A 22,280-nucleotide genomic window follows, 5' to 3' on the forward strand; every position below is an offset into this window, starting at 1 on the left:
GGGCTCCTGAAAATCTCTCTTAGGCATCTGCTTCCCTTGCTAGAATTAGCATAACTTAACACCGTTCCCCTACACCACATCTGCCCAGTACTCCACACGGAGCCCCAGTACCGCAGCTCTTTACTATCACTAAGATAAAACCATTCAGACCAACCTGTTCTTTGAATCAGATCATTTGCCCAAGAATCAAGGGCATGACTGGATTCGGTTCTGCGCCCGCTGGCTGCTTTTCCTGCTCTGCTACTGTACCATCCTCGTACAATTCTCAGTAGAAACAGAGGCAGCACTGGCCTCTCAGAGCAGCCCGTGATACATTCCCTGGCTTAATGACAGAAGAAACTTAAATTTTAAATCCAAAGCATTAAAAGTAGCCATAAGAGTACAAAAAAGGCATATTTAAGCACACACTCCCTACACACACACACAAAGTTTAATTACTGCAAAGCGAGAAGCATATGACAATCAGTCTTTATTAATAATTAAAATCTCACTGTACTGATTTTCCCCCAGCAAACTAATACTTGTGAAGCGAAACACAGTCATGTTAAACAGGCTTTAAAAATCGAAATTGATGCATGATAAATAGGAGAAGTGGCTCTCACAAGAGGGCTTAACATTTAAATTAAACAGCATTTGCACCTTACTCAGGCTGAAGTGTTGTAAAGCTTGCTAGCTCCCTCTACTGTCTTCATACTATTAGCTGAGTCAAATATTTTTTCCATGTCCACTGAAAGGAGAGACAGGTGAGATTTCGTATTTGAAGTGTCCAGTACAAAATATTTGCTACAATAATGCATCATATAATCCCTTAAAGGAACCATTACAGGGTAGTCACATGGAGACTTCTTGCTTAGTCTTCTTCCCTGAGCACCGTTCCAATCCCCTTCAGCAGAATCTGCTCCAAGGAACAACACATATTTTATGGCCGATACGCTTCTTGTTTTATCTATCATCGCTTCATATCTTTCCCTTAAGAGATACCAGTTCAGGATATAAACTGAGAATCAGCAGGGGTCAGCCAAAAACCTTGCCTTTACACTGCCAGAGGAAGAATAAAGACAGGTAAGACATGGGTTCATTTCCCCACTTAATTTCTGAAGCATAACCAAGCAACTAATATCACATGGTGATTGTGGGACGACTGGTCTCTTCCGCTATACAATCTGAAAGTCCCAAACATTGACAAAGCTAAGACACGTAGATTCAACGGCAGCCGACTTTTACTATGTTATTTTTCCATTCGACTCCTACTTGGTTTCGACTGGAACATTAGTGCATTGGAGCACCGATATGTTCAAAGAGTAACTGTTAGGTAAGTAAATCTACAGTGAACCACAATTTTTCAAAGCACCACCCAACTTTATATCATATTTTTGTTAAAACATGTTAAAACTGCTAGCATAGATCCAACAGTAGCATGGCTCAGGGTCAAAGAAGTGGAATATTCTAACCTTTACAACTTACAAAACAAATCATACAATCTCAAGAGTTTTAATACTTGAAGTATGCAGGTTGAGAAAGGTGCCAAACACGCACCATATCCTACAAACAGGACAAGGACATTCTTACAACAGCTCTGAAAAACAGAGATATTCAAGAAGTGCACTGTAATTATCAAGCATTCTTCTGATTCTCATTTAACATTTTTAGATGTCAAGCTACTTTCAAAAAACACACACGCACACAAGATGTTGACAAAGTATCAGTCACAGATACTCTCTGAGCTATTATATGACTGAAAAATATTTTAGGCTAGAAGACAGCATTAAGTTTCACAAATACAGGTCATTCCCTTTTACATTCCTACACCCAGGAAGAAACTTGTTTCACCAAAATTTTAAAGTGAATGCACAACAAGTACCTTCAGGCAATCCTCTTTAATGGAGACACTCCATACCTGGAAAGGTCAAAATTTCTCAGCCCCATTTTTATCCAGATTGGAAAGATGGTCAGCTTTGTACAGTTCATTATTTGAGAAAAACTGGTAAAGTTTCAGGCTGTGAAGTTCTTCTTTAACCTGACGGACAATATAACACGCGTACAGTTGTATGTGGATTTCACTCCCTCCGAAGGACTACAGCATACAAAGGTCGTTGCAATAACAGAGTACCTTCAGATAGCAAATGCATCTAGAAATTCATTTCAGCAGTTCCTTAATATCACAGAAACATTGCCAACTGCCAAGTCTATATGAATCTGCTTGAGGTTTAAGCTAAAGCTTCTCCTTTGCGCAGAATGCTGAAAGGCACAGCAGCAGCAGCTGGGTAAAGACAATTGCCTTTCACCACCAGTTCTCATACTTTACTGCTAACCAAATACGATCTGTAGGAAGATACTTCCAACAAATCGAGAATTCCACAAGGGATCAAAATTCTAAACATAAATACAATTAAAGCCTTCTAATATTAATGCACACTTTTTATTATATTAAAATCAGGCAATGGTCTGATACAATAAAAAGGCTGCTTATGGAATACTGTTATGTTAAACTTTAATTACAGAGGATGTTAAATCCTTACAACTAATATTTTCCTTAAAAGAGTTAATGGAAACATCAATTGTTCATTGACTTGATAGCTGCTGCTTTAAAATGTGTTTATTTTTCTTTTTTTTTTTTCCTTTTTTTCTTTTTTACACAAACACTGATTTTTTCATAAAACTGGACACACTAGGTTGGTTGTATTTAAGCTTGCATCCACATTTCAGCAATTAGTGGTCCAAAACAGTAAAACAGAAAAGGCAGTGATTTGCCAGGATGCAAAGCCAAGAAGAAAGGTCCTTAATCTGCTGTATACACCACTTCCCAAAAGTCTTCACTGAAGAGTTTTCTCTTCCAAGACTTAAAGAATCCCGATAAAATCTAGGCTGATTTGATTTGTCTGTGGTTGTCAGATCTTTAGAAGGACAAAACATAAGTGCAACATTTAGTTAATTAACATTCTTGGGTCAATCTGAAGCACCAAAATGCAACTAGTTGAACTGGAGTGTGTACTTAGAATCTCCATGTGCAGTTTCCTCATTAAAGTTTGGCAGCAGAAGATTTCAGCAATCCTGGTAAATTACTGCTCTTTTCGCCATGTCAAAAGCCTATCTAATAACATCAGCCGTGGCCAGCTTGGCGGTGTGGCAGCAGTGCCGGAGGGCAGGGGAAATCCAAGTTTGCCAGCAGAATAGATACTCTTGTTTCCCAGGCTGGTGAAGACTAAATTTGTTGCAAAACCAAAACGGATAAGCAGGAGGGAACAGGTCAAGTTATTGCCCCAACACTTACCCCTGCTGACCAGAGGTGAGAAGAGTCACAAAAAGGGGCAAAAAGAAAGCAGCACCCCCGCTGTGAAGAGGGGAAGAGGGAAGAGATTAAAAGAACCCTGAATCCCTCACCCAAAGCCCATGTTACTGGTGAGGGGGACCGGGAAGAGAAATACAATCTACGCCTTGGCCAAAGGGAAGAAGGAAAGCTTGCCCCATATTATCAGGCGTTTAAAAAAAATACAAAAACAAAAATGACCACAGTCACATTCAGCCTTTACTAGAGAGAGCACAAAGGGAGGGATGACTGAGGTTAGCACACATCCCCATTAGTAGTCCATAAAGCCCAGTGTAGTACTGGAAGCTAAAACCTTTGTGTCTACTCTAATAAATAGCCCTGAGCTTCGACTCTATTGCAAAAGACAGAAAAAGAAAAAAACCCAGGCCAGACACACAGCAAGGTGATTGTGGGATGTATGCTTTCACAGTTAAGTTAGATGTGCCACACTGGTCTTGACAGTAATAAATTTAAATAGACTTTTCCTGATACCAGAAGTTCAGCTATGTGGACAGTGGTTACACAACAGGATTATATGTTATAGCACAACTTATATTTCAAATGAAAAAATTAGTAACATTTACAGTATCTCAAGAAAAACTTCCTTTGAATGGGAACTTCCTTTCCAGTATTTTGAGGTCTACAAGATGCATCTAGAAAATTTACTACTGTGGAAAATGAAGACAGCTTAAATTGAATAAGGGGGGGGCACGATTATTTTTTTTAATTAATTGCTGTAACATTGTCCTTCAGGTGGCTGAGGAAGTTTCATATTTTCTTTAGACATCATTAGACGCCGAAGCTCTTGCAGAACAACTTTGATACTATAAGAATTCTGCCATTTTGCTAGGACTGATATGGCTCTGGGGTCCACCTAAAATAGACAAAAACACCATTCCTGTCAGAATCAATAGTCGTGATACTCTTAACCCACCACACACCCTCCAACTAAAGATCCTATAAGAAGTCTAAGTGGGAGAAACAAAAGAAGGCAAAAGGAAGCATATGGTTTCCTAAAAACATAATAAATCCACACATGTTGGAACTATTTGTGAGTTGCATATTGACAGAAAAAGTCAATTCTACATTTTGATTCCAGAATATCCTTGGCTTGTATACCTTCCTTCTACCCCCCCTCTTCCTTCTACTCAAAGAAAATGATACTGGCAAGCAATAGGTAGTTAAGCAAGTTGCAAGTAAAAAATAAAGCATTAATTTGAAGCTGCATGTGTAAACCATGTTAAGATGAATAAAAACCAAAAACTTACCACTCCATTAGAACTATTTACTCCATTCATATTAATTTTTGTTACAAATCTTACAAATGGAGGTGCTTCTGGATACTTAGGCCCACATTCTATTTTAAGGCTGTATATTCTGTTTTCATAAATTGTCTGAGGGGAAAGAAAAAGGAGGGGGGGAACAATTACATCAGGAAGTCCAAAAATCATTTGTTTAAAACAGTGGTTATTTTAGGGACACAAAAGCTGGTAAACATAAGGATAGCCATTTTATATACTATTCTGGCTACCTCTGTTTTGAGGGCGTTTTTGGTAATATTCAAGAGTTTTAAATGTTGTGTCTTCAGGGTATTAAATTCTACAAGCACCCATCACATTTTCATATTAAGAATGAAACCAACATTGCTTCCTGTTCACTAACTGAAATTATTTTTCTTAATAACCACACAGTTCAGATACCCACTTTTCAACCCACCCTATAAAGCAGTTTTGTTTTGTCAGTTTACTAATAATCAGATAGCTAAAGCTGTGGCTTCAGTTTCAAGGTGTCTTAGGCAACCATCTAAACTCAGACTGTCCCAAAACTACACTTAAAAATGTTCTTTGGTCATAACTCAACGTGCCAGGTGTCAGGAACAGGAATGCTCCAAAATTCAAAACATTTCATAGTACATCCTGATCCCAAACAGCATTACCACCTTCTGTCTGCACAGCAATAATACTCTGTTATACTTAACAGCTGAAAGACAGAAATCATGAACTTTTAACTAACCAATCAACAGGTACAGAAAAGAGATAAACGTAACAAGGCTACACTGATTCTGCAATATTTAAGTCATTAAAAGAAACAACAACAGTTAACATGGTTCTGCCTTCTGAGAATACAGAAAGCTGCACTACTTCTGATGTGCTGATTCAGAGCAGCCTGGCTCGGAGCACCAACCGAACCCGGCACGGGAGGCAGCACACAGCAGCACACAACAGCAACGGGGTCATCGTGGGAAGTTCAGGCAAACAAGCTGCTCAGATATAGAGTTTCTGACACCATTTCCTGGACCCTCAACATTGCAGTGATTATCAACTGCCAAGGCAGGGATCAAGAGCAAAAACTGCAGGCAGTGCTAACGTGGGAGCTCAGAAGCCCAGAAACAGGTAATAGTTCCTATCTCCAATCACAGCACTGTGCTAGGGCTCTGTTATCACCTTGCACAAAGGGAGAAGCCTAATCTACACGAACTTCTGCTTAATATAAAACTCAGTGCAATCCCTTTCAAGGGCCTGTTATGCCCCTGAACATCATCTTAATTTTTCCTCTTAGTATTAATGAGCGTTTTGATGCAAAACGCTACATAAAACAAGAACTGACTTCCCAGTTCAGCTGCTTTGCCTCTCTTTCTGGAAATAAAGGGGTTTTAAACCAGTCTGCAGCCTCCAGACAAGTGACCAGCACCCGGCTAGCAGTGACACCCAATGGTCACTCCAACAGAGTGGCTTCTCCAGCATCTCAGCAAGACCGACTCCCAGATGCCAAGACAGGATGGTGGCAAACGGAACGCTATTGCAAAGCTGTGGGAAAAGCCATGTCACCTCTGCCCGGGCGGCCCAGTACTGTCCAGGTCTCCCGGCAGAATCCCTGACTTTGTTTGTGCACAGAGCAATTAACACCACAGAGGTTCACGCAGGTTTTAGGTTCTGTGCAAATAACCATATCATACAAGACTAGTGAATGGAAAGTCTTGACCACGCATATGTCTGTAGCCAACATAAAGTATGTGCAGACAAAGCTGAAGTTTTGACAGTGCCACTGTTTTTAAATAGCTTGTGTAAACACGATGAATCACTGGCTGCAAAACCATCCGCACAAAGTCTGGGAAGGAGAAGCATGCTTCCATGTATGGTAGCAGGGACAGTCCAGAGAAGCTGCTCACATCTAACTCTGCACTACAGTTCATTTTTCCCTTCACGATGCCCAATAAAAGATTCTTCCACCTGCTACAAATATAACTATTTGCCATCCAGGAGGAAAAAGGGTTTTGAATCTTTTTTCCAGAGCCAGCATTTCTCACATCCTATTAAGAAAAAAATGGTAATAATATAACTGAATACAAAGAGTTCTCAGAACAGAATAACCACCTAGCAAACCAGGACAACTGAAAGTTTCCAGAATTTCTCTCAATACAGGCTGTTGCTTTCAAGCAATAAGCTGAATTCAAGAAGCCAACATACTTGGGGGGGGTGTCTATATTCATTAGTGTGTCAGAAAGACAGAAGAGGCACAGCTGAATAACCTGCGTTAGTCGTCTAGCCTGGGTTGGCAGTGTGACAGGAACTACAGATTTCTATCACTGCTGACAAGTCAGTGCATACCTATTTACACATTTCAGTTCCAATTGAAATTTTTAAGTTAGATTTCAAATTTGCTTGAAATTTGCATACAGCGTATGCTCACTAAGTACAGTGAGCTTTCTTCACAATCTTGATGTAGTTCCTCAAAACCTCTCCTAATGTTCTAAAATCAAATGTCATCCTGGAAAACAATTTGGGCATACTGTAAACACATGAAATGATCACATGTGGGGAGATGTTAACAATGGCAGACAAGAAGCAAACAGCATTTCTGGATGAGATAGAAAGTACTGCACATGTATACCATTGTAATATAAATTCTTTACAACCTCATCTTGTATCACAAAAGGCAATTGATAGAATGGAAATACATATGGCAGCAGCATGATTAAAGGTATGTAAAGATTTCCACGTAACAGATTTAGAACACTAGAATTGTTTAGAAATGATACTGAGGCCAGATATAGAAGATAACACACAATATTGTGGGAAGGAGAATTGAGTACTCACGTTTCATGGTAAGGATTAAGGATTACAAGGAAGCAAAATAGAGATACACAGTGAAACTGAAAACTCGGACAAGTTTTGTTTTTAAAACACATGCATACGTATAATGCACAACTAGCTCCTGAAGTTCACAACTGTAGGGTAGAGACCCACAGTTCAGCAGGGTTGGGCGGGGGGGGAGGGAAGGAGGGAGAATATGCAACAATACTATCACAAAGGCCAAGGTAGCATTATGAAAGGTACTTTGGGAGAGAAGAGACATTCAGAGAAGTAATTTAATTCATTAAAATTTGAGTTTCCCGAGTTAGCTGAAACTCTAAAAGAGCAAGTCTGTACTGCTGCAATAAAAACAAACCCATAAATTCAGCAAGAAACAGCAGAAAGACTAGCAGTACTGAACAAAACATCCATGTTTTACCTACATTAGCTCCATATGTTATCTCACTATCCGAAGGATTTTAAACCTTGCTGTATTCAAGAGTACAGGATACTAGAATCCTGGAATCTCAAAAGTTATGTCTTAATGAATCTGTAAATATAAAGCAGACATATAACAGAACTAACCACAGAAAGGTATAACAATATTTGAAGTAATAAGCAAAAAGACACAGAAACCCAAAATTATACACATGCCAGTTGAACCTTAAACATGAATCACTTGCTAAAGTGTTTCTTTCACTCTGTTGTTGTGGTTTTCTATTTCATTGGTTAGATTAAGAGGAGGAAAAGGGGAAGAAAACAGAATTAAGTCACACTACTATTTTAATATTTAAGTGGACGCTTACTCTGGGAGGCCCAATAATCATTCCTGTCCATCTTGTAAGTGTCATATCTTCATCATCTTCAAGACCCCAGCTAACTGTTCCATCACCTACTCCTTTTTGACCTTCTTCAAGTTCTTCCAACAGACGAAAATTACGAGGAACTTTTACTCCTAAAAATAAACAGAAAAATACCTTGAGTTGAGAAATCTAGCAGAGAAATAAATCTAAGTAAATTGGCTGATACTTTTGGTAATCCTACAGAAAACATTCTGGGTGAAGAAATTAAAAATGTTATTATTTCTAAATGACAATACTTGAACAGCATGAAGACAACACTCTCACATTTAGCCTGGATTTTTCAAGCAATACCAAGATATCCCACAATTAAATAAGCTAGAAGGCAGACACACCAGATATTAGGGCATGTAGTAAAATGAAAGGATATATCTCTATCCATTCAGGGATAAACACACTATTATGCAGCTCTATTTAGTACTTGTCTGTATGATTTATACTATGAAAATTTACAAGATTCTACAAAATGACTGAGAGGTTTGACATTCTCAAAGCTTTTAACAATATCACTGAAAGCAAATAAAACAGTCTTGCAACATTAGTACTTTAATCTGAAGTTTAATTAAAGTGGGCTTCATCAGTAGCAACAGTATTTTTTATACTTATGACCTCCATTATCAAAGAATGTGATGACTTTGTAATTTTTAACACATTATCCTCGAAACGCAGCAAATGAGGGAAATTTGCTTATCCCCATTATATAATTGGAAAGCAATGGCATAGAGAGCTTTAACAATAAATCCAAGGTCACAAACTAAGTCAGCAGTGGAGGAGGACCTTGAACCCAGGCCATACAGGACGTATTTATTCATTCTTTTTCAAGGTATCCATTCCCCAGCCACTACAAACATAAATGCATTCTGTGTCACCACCTCTCCTTCAAAATACCCATGTGAAGTATGGGGGTTTTTTTCCCCAAAAAGAAATAAAATCATCAGCAGGACATGACATGTAATGGAGTTATTTTCACCTGACATACAGAAAAGTTTGAGTTTTGGGTCTGGATTTCTTTTTCAATAGCACCAAGCTAACTATTCATCAGTGCACAATATAACAGAAAATAGTAACTAATGTCCTTCTTCAGCATCACTTACTTAGTGCAGCAGAAATAGAATGGGAAATTAGCCATCAAGGTATGAAGTGTTCTCTGGAAGAAGTAAGCTCTTCTAGCACTCATGAGATACAAGTAGAGGATGTTAGTAAGAGACCAAGAAAGAGCTTCAACAATCATCTCTGTAGCTGCCTGACTGTGGAAAATATAGAGGGTCTAAGGCTTTGTGCAATGTTAAGCAGTGCTTAAAAATTGGTAATTCTGGTGGCTTTAAAAACCCTTTAAAATATATTAGAGACCTAAAGAAAATAAATGCCAATGTTGATTTTACTGTGGAATCAGAGTTGCCTAAACTTCATTCACTACAAAACAAGTGTAAGAGGCCTCAAAAAAACAAGTTACTAATGAAATTAGTCTGCTGGTCAGTTTGATATACATCTAAAATATCACATTCAGGAATATTCTGGGGAAATATCATTCAACAATACAGTTCCAGCAACGGTACGAACAGAAACTCAGAATTAGAAAACCAGCATTAGAAGACACCAGAACTGAACCAGCCACGGCAAACCAGACCAATTTGGGACTGCTGAGCACAGTTCAAATGCAACTCCATGCCAAATCTACGTTCTGTAACTACCAGTGAGACTGTGCTGTCACCATGGCTGTCGAGTAATACAAATCTGTGGCTGTGAAAGGAAATGAGTCAGTCAGGGCTGGTGAAGCCATCACCGTAAGACCGACCAAGAACCGAGCCGCAACTGCAGCCCCAAACCCAAGGCAGTAACAGGACCTCCTGGGGACCACTGCCATTTCCCCTGCATGAAAAGCTCCAGGGTTTCTCTTCCCTGTAAGTCTTAAAAATATGAAGCATGTATCTTGTGTACCCTGGGCACATAAAGGTTCAAGTACGCAGGTCATACTTGAATTATGACAGATTAGCCACCCCATGTTTAACTATACTCCCAGGGCTTTCCAGGCTGCAGTTAGGGGAAGCAGAGAAGAGAGCAGTCTAACACCAACACAGAGGATGAGAGAGCCGGGGGACAAGAGAAACAGGTGGAGTATGAGTTGAAGGACAAGATGTCATCTTTAGTTACACATTCACATACCACTTATTTCACAATTTCTGCTTCAACCTGTGCATGGGAGAGCTGGTGAGTGGGAATGAGTCATGGCTGTGCAATGAGTGAAGCTGCTGTCTGGACTGCAGCCTTGTCTGCCGGCATATTGCGAAGGAAGCAGGCAGCTACAGAAAGAAAATGGACAATCAAGGACAACTGAACGTCCTTCTGAAGAGTGGGATTCTGTCCTTGATTCAGAAACAAAATCTCTTAGACAATGCAAGTCACGCTATGAAAGAAAACACTAAGCAGCTACTATTAGAAATCCAACCCGAGACCCTCTCCATTTACAAAAGAAATGAGCTGAAGCCACTGCAAGACCTGCCTTGAATATGCAATGTCATAAAAAAATACTAACTCTTCTGGACCACAATATCGTGATGCTTAAAAAGCAAGATTTTAATCTTTCTCCATTTTAGTACTCGATAAAGCCACTTCATTTCCATCAGTGGTGTGAAAATAACTTACTGAGACTTGCAGGCAAGAACCTAGGAAGAATCAACAACACCGTGGAAGTACTAGATGGTTCACGGTAAACAGAGACACATTGATGAAGGAAAAAAAAACCCGTTGACTACCCTTTTACTGAGCATCAAGCATTCTGTCCACTGAATAAGGCAGAAATCCTGTATGAGGAAGATAATTTGTGATCACGTAATTAAAAATTACGTCATCACGTGTACGTTCAATGAGGCCGCAATAAGACTGAAAGGCAGTCTTAATTCTGACATTTCCTAACTAGAGCCAGGCTCCTCTTTGCAGTCTTTGCAGGAACAGAAGGCAACTTTGTTTCAGAGCTTTTCCAAGATACAGCTGCTCTGATTCAGAATGAATCAGAGCCATAAAACAGTCATAAAGGATTTTAGAGCTCTCAGACAGGTCTGAGGTCTACAGAGAACTAGCTAGTCATATCATTCACTGGCTCCTATCACACAGAAAAAGTTAATATAAATACTTATTAATTCTACAGCAACTGCTTACTTACGAGCACTACAGGAACCTCAGTGGCAAAGAGAGTTGGGGGAAAAAAAAGTACTTAAATTTGAAATTCCATGCTCTTCACAAAATAATAAAATTAGCATGGAAGATGGTGGATCACTTCACAAGCAAGTCACCCCGTCTATCAGTATCCGTGCCTTCTAAAAATGCTTTGCCCATATGCCGAAGCTCAGAAGCGCAGCGCGGAAGACTGGCGCATCACCACGGCACGAGGCACGTGCAGAGGGTCGCCTCGATGACTAGATTGGTCTCCTCCTCGACACGTTCTCGAAGGATTCAACAGGGAGAAAAACACACATATACACATAGAAGAATATAGCCACGTGATCATAAACGACTTAACTCCTCTCTAAACAACCCACCCTTAAGGAAGGCAGAATAACTGAGCAGATCCACGCCTCCGGGCAGCCCGGAGAGCTGCGTCGTGCCACCACCCGAGGCAGGCTCCCGCCAGCTTGTCGCGGACTGGGAGCCGGCACTGGCCAGGTCCCACATCCTGCTGAGATCGGCACTTCCCAGCCCACACAAACTTTATCCCTTGTGGTCGTATGCAAACATACCATCATGTTTGCTGTCCCCCAGACTTCCTAGAAAGCGACTTGACCCGTTCAGCGCATATTCAGTACTTACCAAGTAACTCAGGGCTAAAGCAGGGCAGCGCCTACAGCAGCTGACACAACCCCAGGTCAACTGGGTGTCATCTCCCCCCCAGCACACCCCCATAAATACCTTCCATAATCTCTTTAGTGCAGTAAGGGGGACTTTCAAGACAGTAACAAAACAAACCTGTTTTTTCCAAGAGTCCTTCGTTTAACACAAAAAACCCTACATAAAGCAACAGGCAATTAGAAAGTAATCAAGTTGTCAAAAATACTTTAGGTTATGCATTTTAATTCAGCCCTTGCTATGGGCTGAGCAGACTCTCAAACAGTAACTTAATTTATGATACAAAAACACAACAACATCTAGATAACTGTTGCACTTGCAGCTTGGCTGACCTCACAGAAATACTCCCAGAAATAACAGTATAAACATTTCAGAGCACAAGGAGATAGAAATTTACTACTAATCACAACGGCAAACCTAGGAAAGCTTAATTATAACGGTACTGACAGTATAATACCTCCAGTTACATATGTTTGTACAATCTCCATAAAAACAAATCTTTTAGGAAAATTGCACACACAAAGTTTCAGCCCTGGACCCTAGTCCACGAGTTTTTCAAAAATGTTCACAATTTTTTTTTTAAATGGTAAACTAGACAGAAAACTAAATCACAGACCTACTTTTCCAGAAAGCAAAGACATCTGAATCCTACCGAATTTACAGTCACAGTTAAGAAACTTGCAGGTTTTGGGTGACAGAGCCTTAAGCCTTCAAAGAGAATCAGGACCTTTTGTTTTGCTGTTGGACACCTCACACACCAACCCTGCCACACTCAAGGTCCTCAGCGAGCCCTCTTTCTCAAGGCACCTCAGAAATGAAGCTGGTCCCTAAGCAAAGACTTGCACAACCGTGACACAATGAACTGAACTAAGGATAAAAGGAGTCTGGCTTCTTTTTGGTCGGAATCTCACTAATACAGTTTTGCATTGGGAAAGGACAGAATTATTACCTAAAGATAGGTGAATGTCAGCTTGGATTTTTGAAGATTTTTAAAGCACTCTCAGATGCACTTTGTATCAGGCACAATTAAAGACGCACAGATGTGTACGTTTATGTGCCTGACAACAGTTTTAGAAGTTATGTGGTCATCTTATATTTACATTCGCTCATGTGAAACAGATTATATGTTTTAAACAAGCCGAGAATAATACTTTCTAACAGATTATACTTTTTAATCTTTTATTTTATTCCAGCTATATAGTGGAAGTAATCTCAAATTTAGAAACTGCATAAACCTATTTCAAGTTGAACACAGCACAAACAAAACCCAGTGAAATACACTGGGCAATATTCCTTCGAGGGTAGATCCTCCAACTGAATCTTTTTCCTCAGTGTCAGAATACAAATCTCACTCACAAAAACTTCAAGAATACATTTATATCTTTCCTTTCTGCAATGAAATCAGAGTACAAGCATTTCTCTTGAGGAATAAGGCATAAAAATCATACAGAGTATCTAAAAAAAGCATGCAGAAAATACACTTCAGTAGCCAGTGGCTCTAAAAAGAACTGTCCTTTTGCTGAAGGTTGCTTTACACAGTTTTAAGGGGAAATTTATCATATTCTGGGCTTTCAGACCAATTTTAACTTTGCTTTCAGTACCAGTTCCCAATTTACACTAATTCAAGAGAAACTCAACAACTTTAAATGTCTGTTATCTAAATACATTAAAGTATTTTCTGTTGCTTGCTTCTGTACATGTGATGTTCAGCCTTAATTATACCTTTTCTAATATATTTCTGATCTCTTTGCAGACATCAGAACTGTTTAAAATTTGGTAGCTTACCCTTAAACAATTGTTTCTTTTTTTAAAAAAAAAAACAACCATTCCTTGTCAAACTTGCACAAAGCTTCTGAGGCAATGTAGTATTTAAAGCCTAATAAAAGGCTTTCAGCTATTGTCACAAAAGCTTCCAGGAAACAGGAACTTCACATTTCTCATGTTGTCTTTGCATTCACGATTTCTACTCTCATAACGCAGAGTGGTACTGAGGTATTTTAGCACATCCCGAATAACTTCCTGAGCACCTGAAACAAAACTTAAAGCATTTTCTGTTGCGTGTAAGCTAGAACACTGGCTCTGCATTTGAATGCTTTGAACACCTTTCTCACAAAGGGATCGCTTTAACACATCCGAGGCTGGCTGGCGTTACCACCAAGGTCTCGAGTCAAATAAAGCTCTGCAGCAGCACAAGCCAGAACAGCTAAAATGAGCTGTGTTCTGTGGCTGATATCACAGCCTAATGGCAAAACACCACCAGCACAGCTACCATTTGCTCTAGGAAAGAAGTGAACCTAAACGAGTATCTTGGATGAAATATTTACACTAACTCTTACCCCCCAAAAACCCAAAAACAACAAAAAAAATCATTTCCTCTTTACATTGTGAACAGGAACCACTGTTCCTGACCAAGAGTTCAGTGCTCTCCTCCCAGCTGCCTCTTCTACCCGCAAACTATCACTGGGTTTTCTTGAATTCATGCTGTCCATCCAAAAGCAAATGCACAGGCAGCTTCACTGATTTTCAGACAAGCTCTGAAAGGCATGACTCCACAATGACACGGTAAGGCAAAGTTACCTACCCAGCACAGGATTTCCGTTTAACAGCTTTGCATCAGTTTAATAGCAGGTAGCTTGTAAGCACAGAAGGGGAACTGCCCAAGATCAGCCACAGGACACACACCGTCCAGCACCTTGTGTATGCCCCAAGTGCAAACAGCACTTTCGGAGGAACACGCACCAACCGATGCGTAGACAGAAATCATTAACCTGATAATATATTTAATCTGGGCTTGCAATAGTTTAAAAACTCCCTTAAAACCTGAAAATCCAAACCCTAACATACCTTACAAAATTTGTCAGTACTATATTTTCTATTATTCCTATCTATTTACATATCTAATAATCTAATGAACCTTCTTAAATTCTAGGTCAGAACAGCATTTCCCAATATATAATTTATATAATTACATATGAACATATTCAAAGTATATTCTTTTAAGAGTTTTGAATTATTTACCTATCTACTTTACTGTATCTTTGCATTACAAGACACAGAGAAGCTCTGAAATCAACTTTCTTGGCACCAGCTATTTCACGTGCTCTTACATTCCCTCTTAATAAGGCATAATTGATCTTCCCTGTTTCTCTTCGACTGCTTTTCCCACACCCTTAGCTATTTTAATTACAGGATTGGAGATGACTTGGTGGCTGCTAGTAGTTACTTTGAGATGACAATGAATATTGCATGCAGCATATTCCAAAGGAGACATCACGATCCATTCACAGACTATTACTTCTATATTCTTCAATATCCAGTTTCTCCCACATCCTAACATCTCGCATGCTTTTCACAATTTGCTTAGTGTTTATGATGATGTTATGGGTCCCTCAAGAATTATATACTTTTAATGTACTGCATTAAAAGCAGCCTGTGCTTTTCTCTCTGATAGCAATATTAAGCCACACATATTACTGTAATGCCCATTCACCTAACGATTTGTCCTTCTGAAGTTCTTCACATTCCTCTGACTTTGAATAAGTTAAATCCAGACAAATCACTTTAGTACTCAGCTCTCTGAGGCTGCTAGTAAATGCAAATGCCTACCGCAGACCTACAGAAGACCACCAAACACACCTACAAGAGAACAGTCGGTTAAACAAGGTCATTAAACCTGTACCACGATGACAGTTAGGAAAAACAGGAATCCTTGGGCCATCTCGTCCAGTTTTTAAACCATTATATATAATTACTTTATCCTTCCACTGAGACTAGGACACAACAGTACTGGCATCTGCAGGACAGACACGCAGGAGCTCGCTCTTGTAGTCCAACCGCAACACAACAGCGCTGCACAGAACCCAACCTCCCCGCTGAGCAGCAAAGTAAAGCCGCCGCCGAGGGACCCTTGATGTCTCGGCTAGACCGTTTCTGGTATCTGAGCCAGCCGAGCGTTCCTATGGGACGTTTCAGTCTGAAGGACAGACATACACTTACAGTTTGGGGTCTCTGTAGTCTCTTGTGAAGAGCCTTATTAGAATGCTTAAAGTCAACCTTTTCATTTTATTCACATATTTGTCAGGGGAAAAAAAAAAAAAAAAGCACAGTGTCAGAATGCCCCTCCACACAAATCATACTGTCGAACCGTACATCGTGCCATTTCTCCACGGTGAGGTCCCCCCTGCCTCCCCACTAACTATTTCTACCTGTTTCTTATGTACAGATACAAGGCTTACCTGTCTACCCAGGATCAGCCCTACGACCTTTTTAACTTACGCAGACAACACTTGCCACCATTTCTTCCTCTGGGTCACTAATTGTTTTTAAAGAAAGACTGAATATTTTTCATTAGGAGCTCAGCCACCTTCTGCTGTTTGAGGTCCCTTACTGAACCACTGCAAACACAGGATCCTAAACATATTCAAATGCTTTACAATAAACACGCATAAATTAAAGATTTCATGAAACAAATATTAGCAAAATATGTTTAACAATTACTTAATAAAGATATTAAATCATTTGCCCAAAGCCCCACAGTGAATCAATAAGTAGTGGGGAAAAATAATGCCACTTCCAAGTTCTTTTTGTACATGTTAGACAATACCTTCAGTGCAGTGTCAGGAAGGAACTATACAAACTGCATTGCAGTGTCACCACCACGACAAGCAACTGGGCACAATACTGTTATTCAAATACAGGACAATCTCCATACTTCACTAGTGCAACAACATCAAGCAGTCTGTTGCTGGCTGGACAGCCTACAATTTACAGCCGGACGAAGCTCTAGGGCTCACATCAGCCCAGGTCCCTGGTTTGTATCTGAAGGTTCCTCAATACCGAATTCAGGGTTTACTGCAAAAGTCCAGTGTTGCTGCAACACATTTTTAAAAGTCACACATTGGTTTTCAAATTTTTTGTCATAAGTAGCTAAAAAGCACACAGGATCTCATCAGCAGCCAAAGTACAGCAGTTGTCAGATGCCCACGCTGCAGACGTGAGAAACTGAGGCACCTACTCACATCTACCTGGCTGCTTCTTGCTTCCAGTACTGAAGACACAAGACGGCTTTTAGAAATCCACGAGAAAGTAGGAAGTAATCCAGGAGCACAATGTGGCTAGCAGATGATGACAAACTAGAGCTTATCACAATGAATGTTGTCAGTTAAGGCTGCTCAGGACAAAATGAAAGCTGTGCAGTAAGATTTGCTTTGGACTTCATCACTGCAGTCCAAGGCTCTTTCCACACACACCCACCACGATCGCCCAGACAATTAATTCATGAAGCTGCGCTGGCTTGAAAAGGAAAACACTCGTCTCACTCTTCCAGCCAAATATAAATTCAAAGTCAGCAGCTTGAAGGGATCATTGAGGAGATATGGCAACCAGAATAACGTGACATGTGAGGATGAGAAGACTCCATTACCGTTTTTGTGCATTTTATCACGTTTTCCAACACTTCATAGTCACATAGACTTTTAAGCACAGATTCATAATGTACAATTCTTAAGGGAGTATTCACACATTTTAAATGTGTTTTTACAACTTTGATTACTATGAATTATTTGCATTATGACACTTATTCTTAAAAGCTGAAAATGGTCATTGACAGCGATCTGTCCCCAAGGAAAACATTCGTTGAATCTTCAAAAGCAGTCCTCTGACGATACGCACGTTTAAACTTGGAAGGAAGCAGTTTAAAAACGAGCGTTACCGTGTCACATTGGAAACCCTACACTGACTTATGAAAACAGGAAAGCGAAACCGGCTAAACAGAAGTGAAACTGGTTTATTCAATCCGAAGAAGTTAATCAGATGATGTCAGCAGAAAAAAAAAAATTCGAAATCCCGCCGCAGCGCTTCTGTTTGCATGTGCAGTGGCAAACACGAAGACTGGCTCGTTTAACTAGCTAAAGCAAGCGGCGAGCGATTTTAAAGGGAGAAAATCCTAACTAACACGTAGTTGCCCTGACAAGGAAGTTACATCCCGAGGATGAGAGCGACCTACGGAAAACCACTATTAAAAAAAAAGAAAGAAAGAAAGAAAAAAGAAAAACCTGGTTCCACCCAAACGCCTGGGACCGCAGCCCAGCGACCGGGCGGCCCGGGGCGGGCGCCCCGCACACCGCGCCAGAGCCGCGCACGGGATCGCGCACCGCCCGCGGGCCGCGCCGCGCCGGCCGCTCCGCGCAGCCCCCAGCGCCGCGGCCCCGCGCTCGCTCCGCCGCCCCGAGCCGCGGCCCTGCGCTGCCCCCCGGCCGGGGCACCGGGCGCCCCCGCGCCACCCCCTCGGGCCAAGCCCCGCGGCCGCCCCACGCGGGCCCGGCGCCGGGACCCCGCCGCCCTCGCCCCTCCGCCGGGCGCCTCCCGGCCTAGCGCCCGCCGCCGCCCCTCAGCCCCGACACACCCAGCCGGCGCCTCCCGCCTCCCGGCACCGCGCTGGGCCGCCGCTGCCGGGGCCGCCGCCGCCCCCGCGACGAGCAGCGGCGGCTCCCGGCCCGCGGCGGGCGCCCCCCGGCCCGCGGCGCGGCCCCGGCGGCCCCGGCGCCCGCTCACCCGCACCCGTGGTGGCCGCCATCTTGCGCCGCTGTCGCTGGAGCCCGGCCTCCCTCCCGCCCACGTCACCTCAACGCGGGAAGTGCGGCGCCGCCGGCGCGGCGCGGGCGGGCGCGATAAGGAGAAGCCGCGGAGGGGCGGGGTGGGGCGGCGCGGAGAGCTCTTGGGTGCACGCAGGGCGCCACAGCGGAAGCGCCCCGCGGGCGGGCGGCGGCGCTGCCGGGCGCCCGTCGCTGGCCGGAGGCCGCGTCATGGCTGGAGCCGGGCCGCGGGGCCGGGCGGGCGGCAGCGGGGCCGGGCCGCCTTCCTGCAGCACCGAGGGCGTGAAGCACACCCCAGTGCTTCCTACCGCGCTTCAGAGTTGCCTGCGTACAGTATATTGCAATGGGACACTTTCAGGCCTCGAGCAGCGGATACGAACGTAGATGAGCCAGAAAACACAAAGGGAAATGGTGAATATTTAGGATGCTGGGTTTGGTCAGGACCCTTATCCCTCTTCCCTTATCCCTCTCCCGTTAATACACTAATAAGGAGAAAAAACAATCTGAAGGGAAAGGAGCTCTGCGCTGTCTGGCAGCATGTAACCCCCAGCCTTTGCCCCAAGACGTCGTAAGAGCATTGGCAAAGCTATGACCAAGCAAAACCCTTGGGGAGGCACTGGGCTCCTCCGGGCCCTTTCCTGCGTACGGCAGCTCCAGCGCACTCCATTTTTTTTCGTGAACAGAGCCCAGGCACCCTCCCTATCACCTATTCTTTGAAGCCACTTTAAAATAATAATACTTGCCTGGCTGGCTAGATTTAATTTAATTTAATTTAATTCCCCTACCGCATTTTGGCTCAGGGCGAGAGCTGGGAGAGCTGGAGCCGCGAGTACAGCTAGGTGGCACGAGAGCTCAGCAAAGCTGCCCGGCCACGGCTCCCGGGGCTGCACCGCTGAGGGCACGGCGGCACCGGGCAAGCAGGCCCAGCCCCGCTCCCCCCAGCCGGGCAACCTGTAATGTGGGGGGCAAGGTGGGTAATTTAGTGTAACTTCCTCTGAACCGGAGCTCCCCCTCCGCTTTTTAGGATGGCTGCCTAAAAGAAGCCAGCCTTTTTAGGGTGGCTGCTAACCAAATTCAAGCAGGGCTGCATACATATAGATGCTGCACGTAAGCAAAGACCTCCTGATTTGGCCCTACTTCATAGCGGGGCCGAAGGCAGCGCCGGGCAGGGCTGCTGATGGGCACACAGCTGGGGACCAGAGCCGTTCTTAGGCTTGCCTCGTATTTTATTTTTTTTTAAACTCAGCACACAAGCATGCCAGAAAGACATGCAGAAATGAAGGGCTATGGGAAAGCTGAGCAGTTTAAAACACATCAGTGTGCACTTTAAAGCAAAGGGCGAGAACCACCCCACCGGTCTGCCAGGGAAGTGGTTTCCCACAGCCCGCACACCAGGCAGAGCGGGGCACTAAGGCACATTGCAGTAATCCGCATCAGTTTACCGTAACGTACGTCCCCTTGTAGACAAGGCCCCAAATAGCTACGCTCGGAGGATCTCCCTGCAGCAGCACAAGCGTGTGTAAAGACAGACACCTGCTCCTACCAGGCTCTTGCGCTATCTCAAGCGGCCTACAAGCTGGAGGGCAAACCTGGCAGAAGTTAAAGGCCCGGAAGACTTTTAGAGAGTATTTCTGCTTCCTTTGAAGACCCAGGGAGGAAGAAACTAACCTGGTTTTTCCTGCAGAAGAGATTTAGACTTAAATCAAACGGCTTTTAAAATCAATTAGTTAAAGTGAAACATGGGCCATCTCTGGAGTTTAAAAGGAGTGGCTTATTCTGCTTTAGCTCTAATCAGTTCCTAATCAACTTAGGATAAATTTATCTTAAGCCAGATTTACATCTGTTAAGAAGCATCCACATAGCCTTGCTCCAGAATTGCCAAACTGATTTTACAGCAGCATTCACCATTTAAACTGGTCAAGCAGTTTGCAGAAATCAACTGAAGACTGAAAAAGCAGCCAACTCATAGGTATTCATTAACCTGCCTCTCAGGATTAGGAAGCTTTGAGATACTCCTCTGAACTCACAGCAGTGAGGGAAAGATCAAGGATTACCAAACCGAAGCGTGCTCACTGGCACGTCCCCCCTCCCCTGCCCGGGGAACAGAGACTTGATGCAGGACCCCGGGAGATGCCAGCGATGTCCAACGGTGAGTCACTAATGAGCAAGCGCTGCATCAGGAGGCGCGTACGATATTAGCCTATGACTGTGTTATTTAGGACCGTGTAAAACAGCAGCCAGAGATTAAACGTTGTCCCACTTTCTTATAATTACACAAGATTAATAGGTAGATAGGCACAGCAGCAGCCAGTAGATCAGATTTATTTCCACGAAGACTACTGTAAAACAAGTGACTGAGACGAGATTGGCCAACAAGCAATTATCTTCAACAAGACCCTTTAAGCGTAAACTCTGATAACTTATGTGTGTTTCAAACCCACTTCTTATACACACTGCAGTATTACTGAGAACTTAAGTAGCAAGTGAACAGCAGAAGATCAGCTTATAAATGGCTTAGCAGTTAAGGCTGTGTTACACAGGAGTCCTGAGCATCCGCTAGGCTCTGTACTGGGCTTTGACATTGGTTTACTAAACTTAAACTTGGGTGGAGGGAGAGGGAAGGGGAAGAGAGGGATTGAGAGGGATGGTAGGGACAGACAACCAAGGACTAATCAATCTGTAAGACTATGGATTATGGGAGACTCAAGCTAGAAGCCGGCATGAATTTAAATTTTTGTCAGTGTTGAAAGCCTCAGAAATAACTACAGCAGTTCTTCGTACTCACAGCAATAGATGTTGTTTCTTGACTAGAATTTTACACCTAAAACTGCAGGACACTCGTGCACTGGAGGGGGAGAAGCAGGAGGAGCAGCGTGCCTCATCCAGAACGCACAGCGGTTTTCATCCCCCCCACCCCCCCACTGGCACCCAGCACTTTTTTAAACACTTTTCACATCTACTAGGCCAAAAGTTCCAGCTACTAAGAGTGCTCAAAAGCTCAGATCTGGGACAAGAAATAGGCAATAATTAACAAAGGACATGCCAGCTTGCAACAACCTTCTTTAACCATTTAAGTTTGGGAGCAGTTGGCTGCTCTGTCCAGTGCCAGGTGTTCCCATGCATGGCCTTTTTTTGCCAAGGCTTTCCATGGAGGGGCTGGGGGAAAGAGGAGACCACCTACCCTTCCCCCAAACGTAATACAAAAATCATACATCTCTCTTCCACAGTAACAGCATTAAAGGATTCCCTTCCTCTTCCCCTCAGTTTCAAATAAATGAGTTTTAAGACTCCGACATAAAAGTAGGAGTATTTTTTTTACCCCCAAAATTACATGGAAACCCAATATTGACTATGACATCTGGAGCAGACACTTATTTCGTGTAATGGCAAACAAGTTCTCTCCAAGGTTTGAATCATTCACATACCTTAAATACTTGGTAACCAAAATACCAGCTGGGACTTCAATCCACAGAACCAGTTCAGACACTTCTACATTCAGCAGTTCCCATGAAGCAGAGTTGCCAAGCTCCAACCCTTTAAGAAGATGAGGTCCATCATATTTGAAGTTGATATTTAAAAGTTTACAGGCACAATGATTTCAGATCAA

At 42.7% G+C, this 22,280-nt stretch overlaps 1 protein-coding gene across 2 annotated transcripts; it reads right to left on the reverse strand.

Moving 5' to 3' along the window:
• Positions 1-452: 452 nt before the first annotated feature.
• UBE2V1 (ubiquitin conjugating enzyme E2 V1) lies at positions 453-18,781 on the reverse strand. 2 transcript variants are annotated; one of them, XM_064521495.1, is made up of 4 exons: positions 18,639-18,781; positions 8,187-8,335; positions 4,576-4,701; positions 453-4,181 (listed from the first exon to the last, which is right to left on the reverse strand). In XM_064521495.1, exons 1-4 carry the CDS (start codon positions 18,652-18,654, stop codon positions 4,035-4,037), a joined length of 438 nt encoding a protein of 145 aa, XP_064377565.1. In that variant the 5' UTR covers positions 18,655-18,781; the 3' UTR covers positions 453-4,034. The 2 variants fall into 2 exon arrangements, with proteins under 2 accessions (XP_064377565.1, XP_064377564.1); XM_064521494.1 differs by having other exon boundaries at positions 18,633-18,767.
• Positions 18,782-22,280: the final 3,499 nt, after the last annotated feature.

Source organism: Dromaius novaehollandiae, chromosome 16, assembly GCF_036370855.1.
Source record: "Dromaius novaehollandiae isolate bDroNov1 chromosome 16, bDroNov1.hap1, whole genome shotgun sequence".
Lineage (NCBI taxonomy): Eukaryota > Metazoa > Chordata > Aves > Casuariiformes > Dromaiidae > Dromaius > Dromaius novaehollandiae.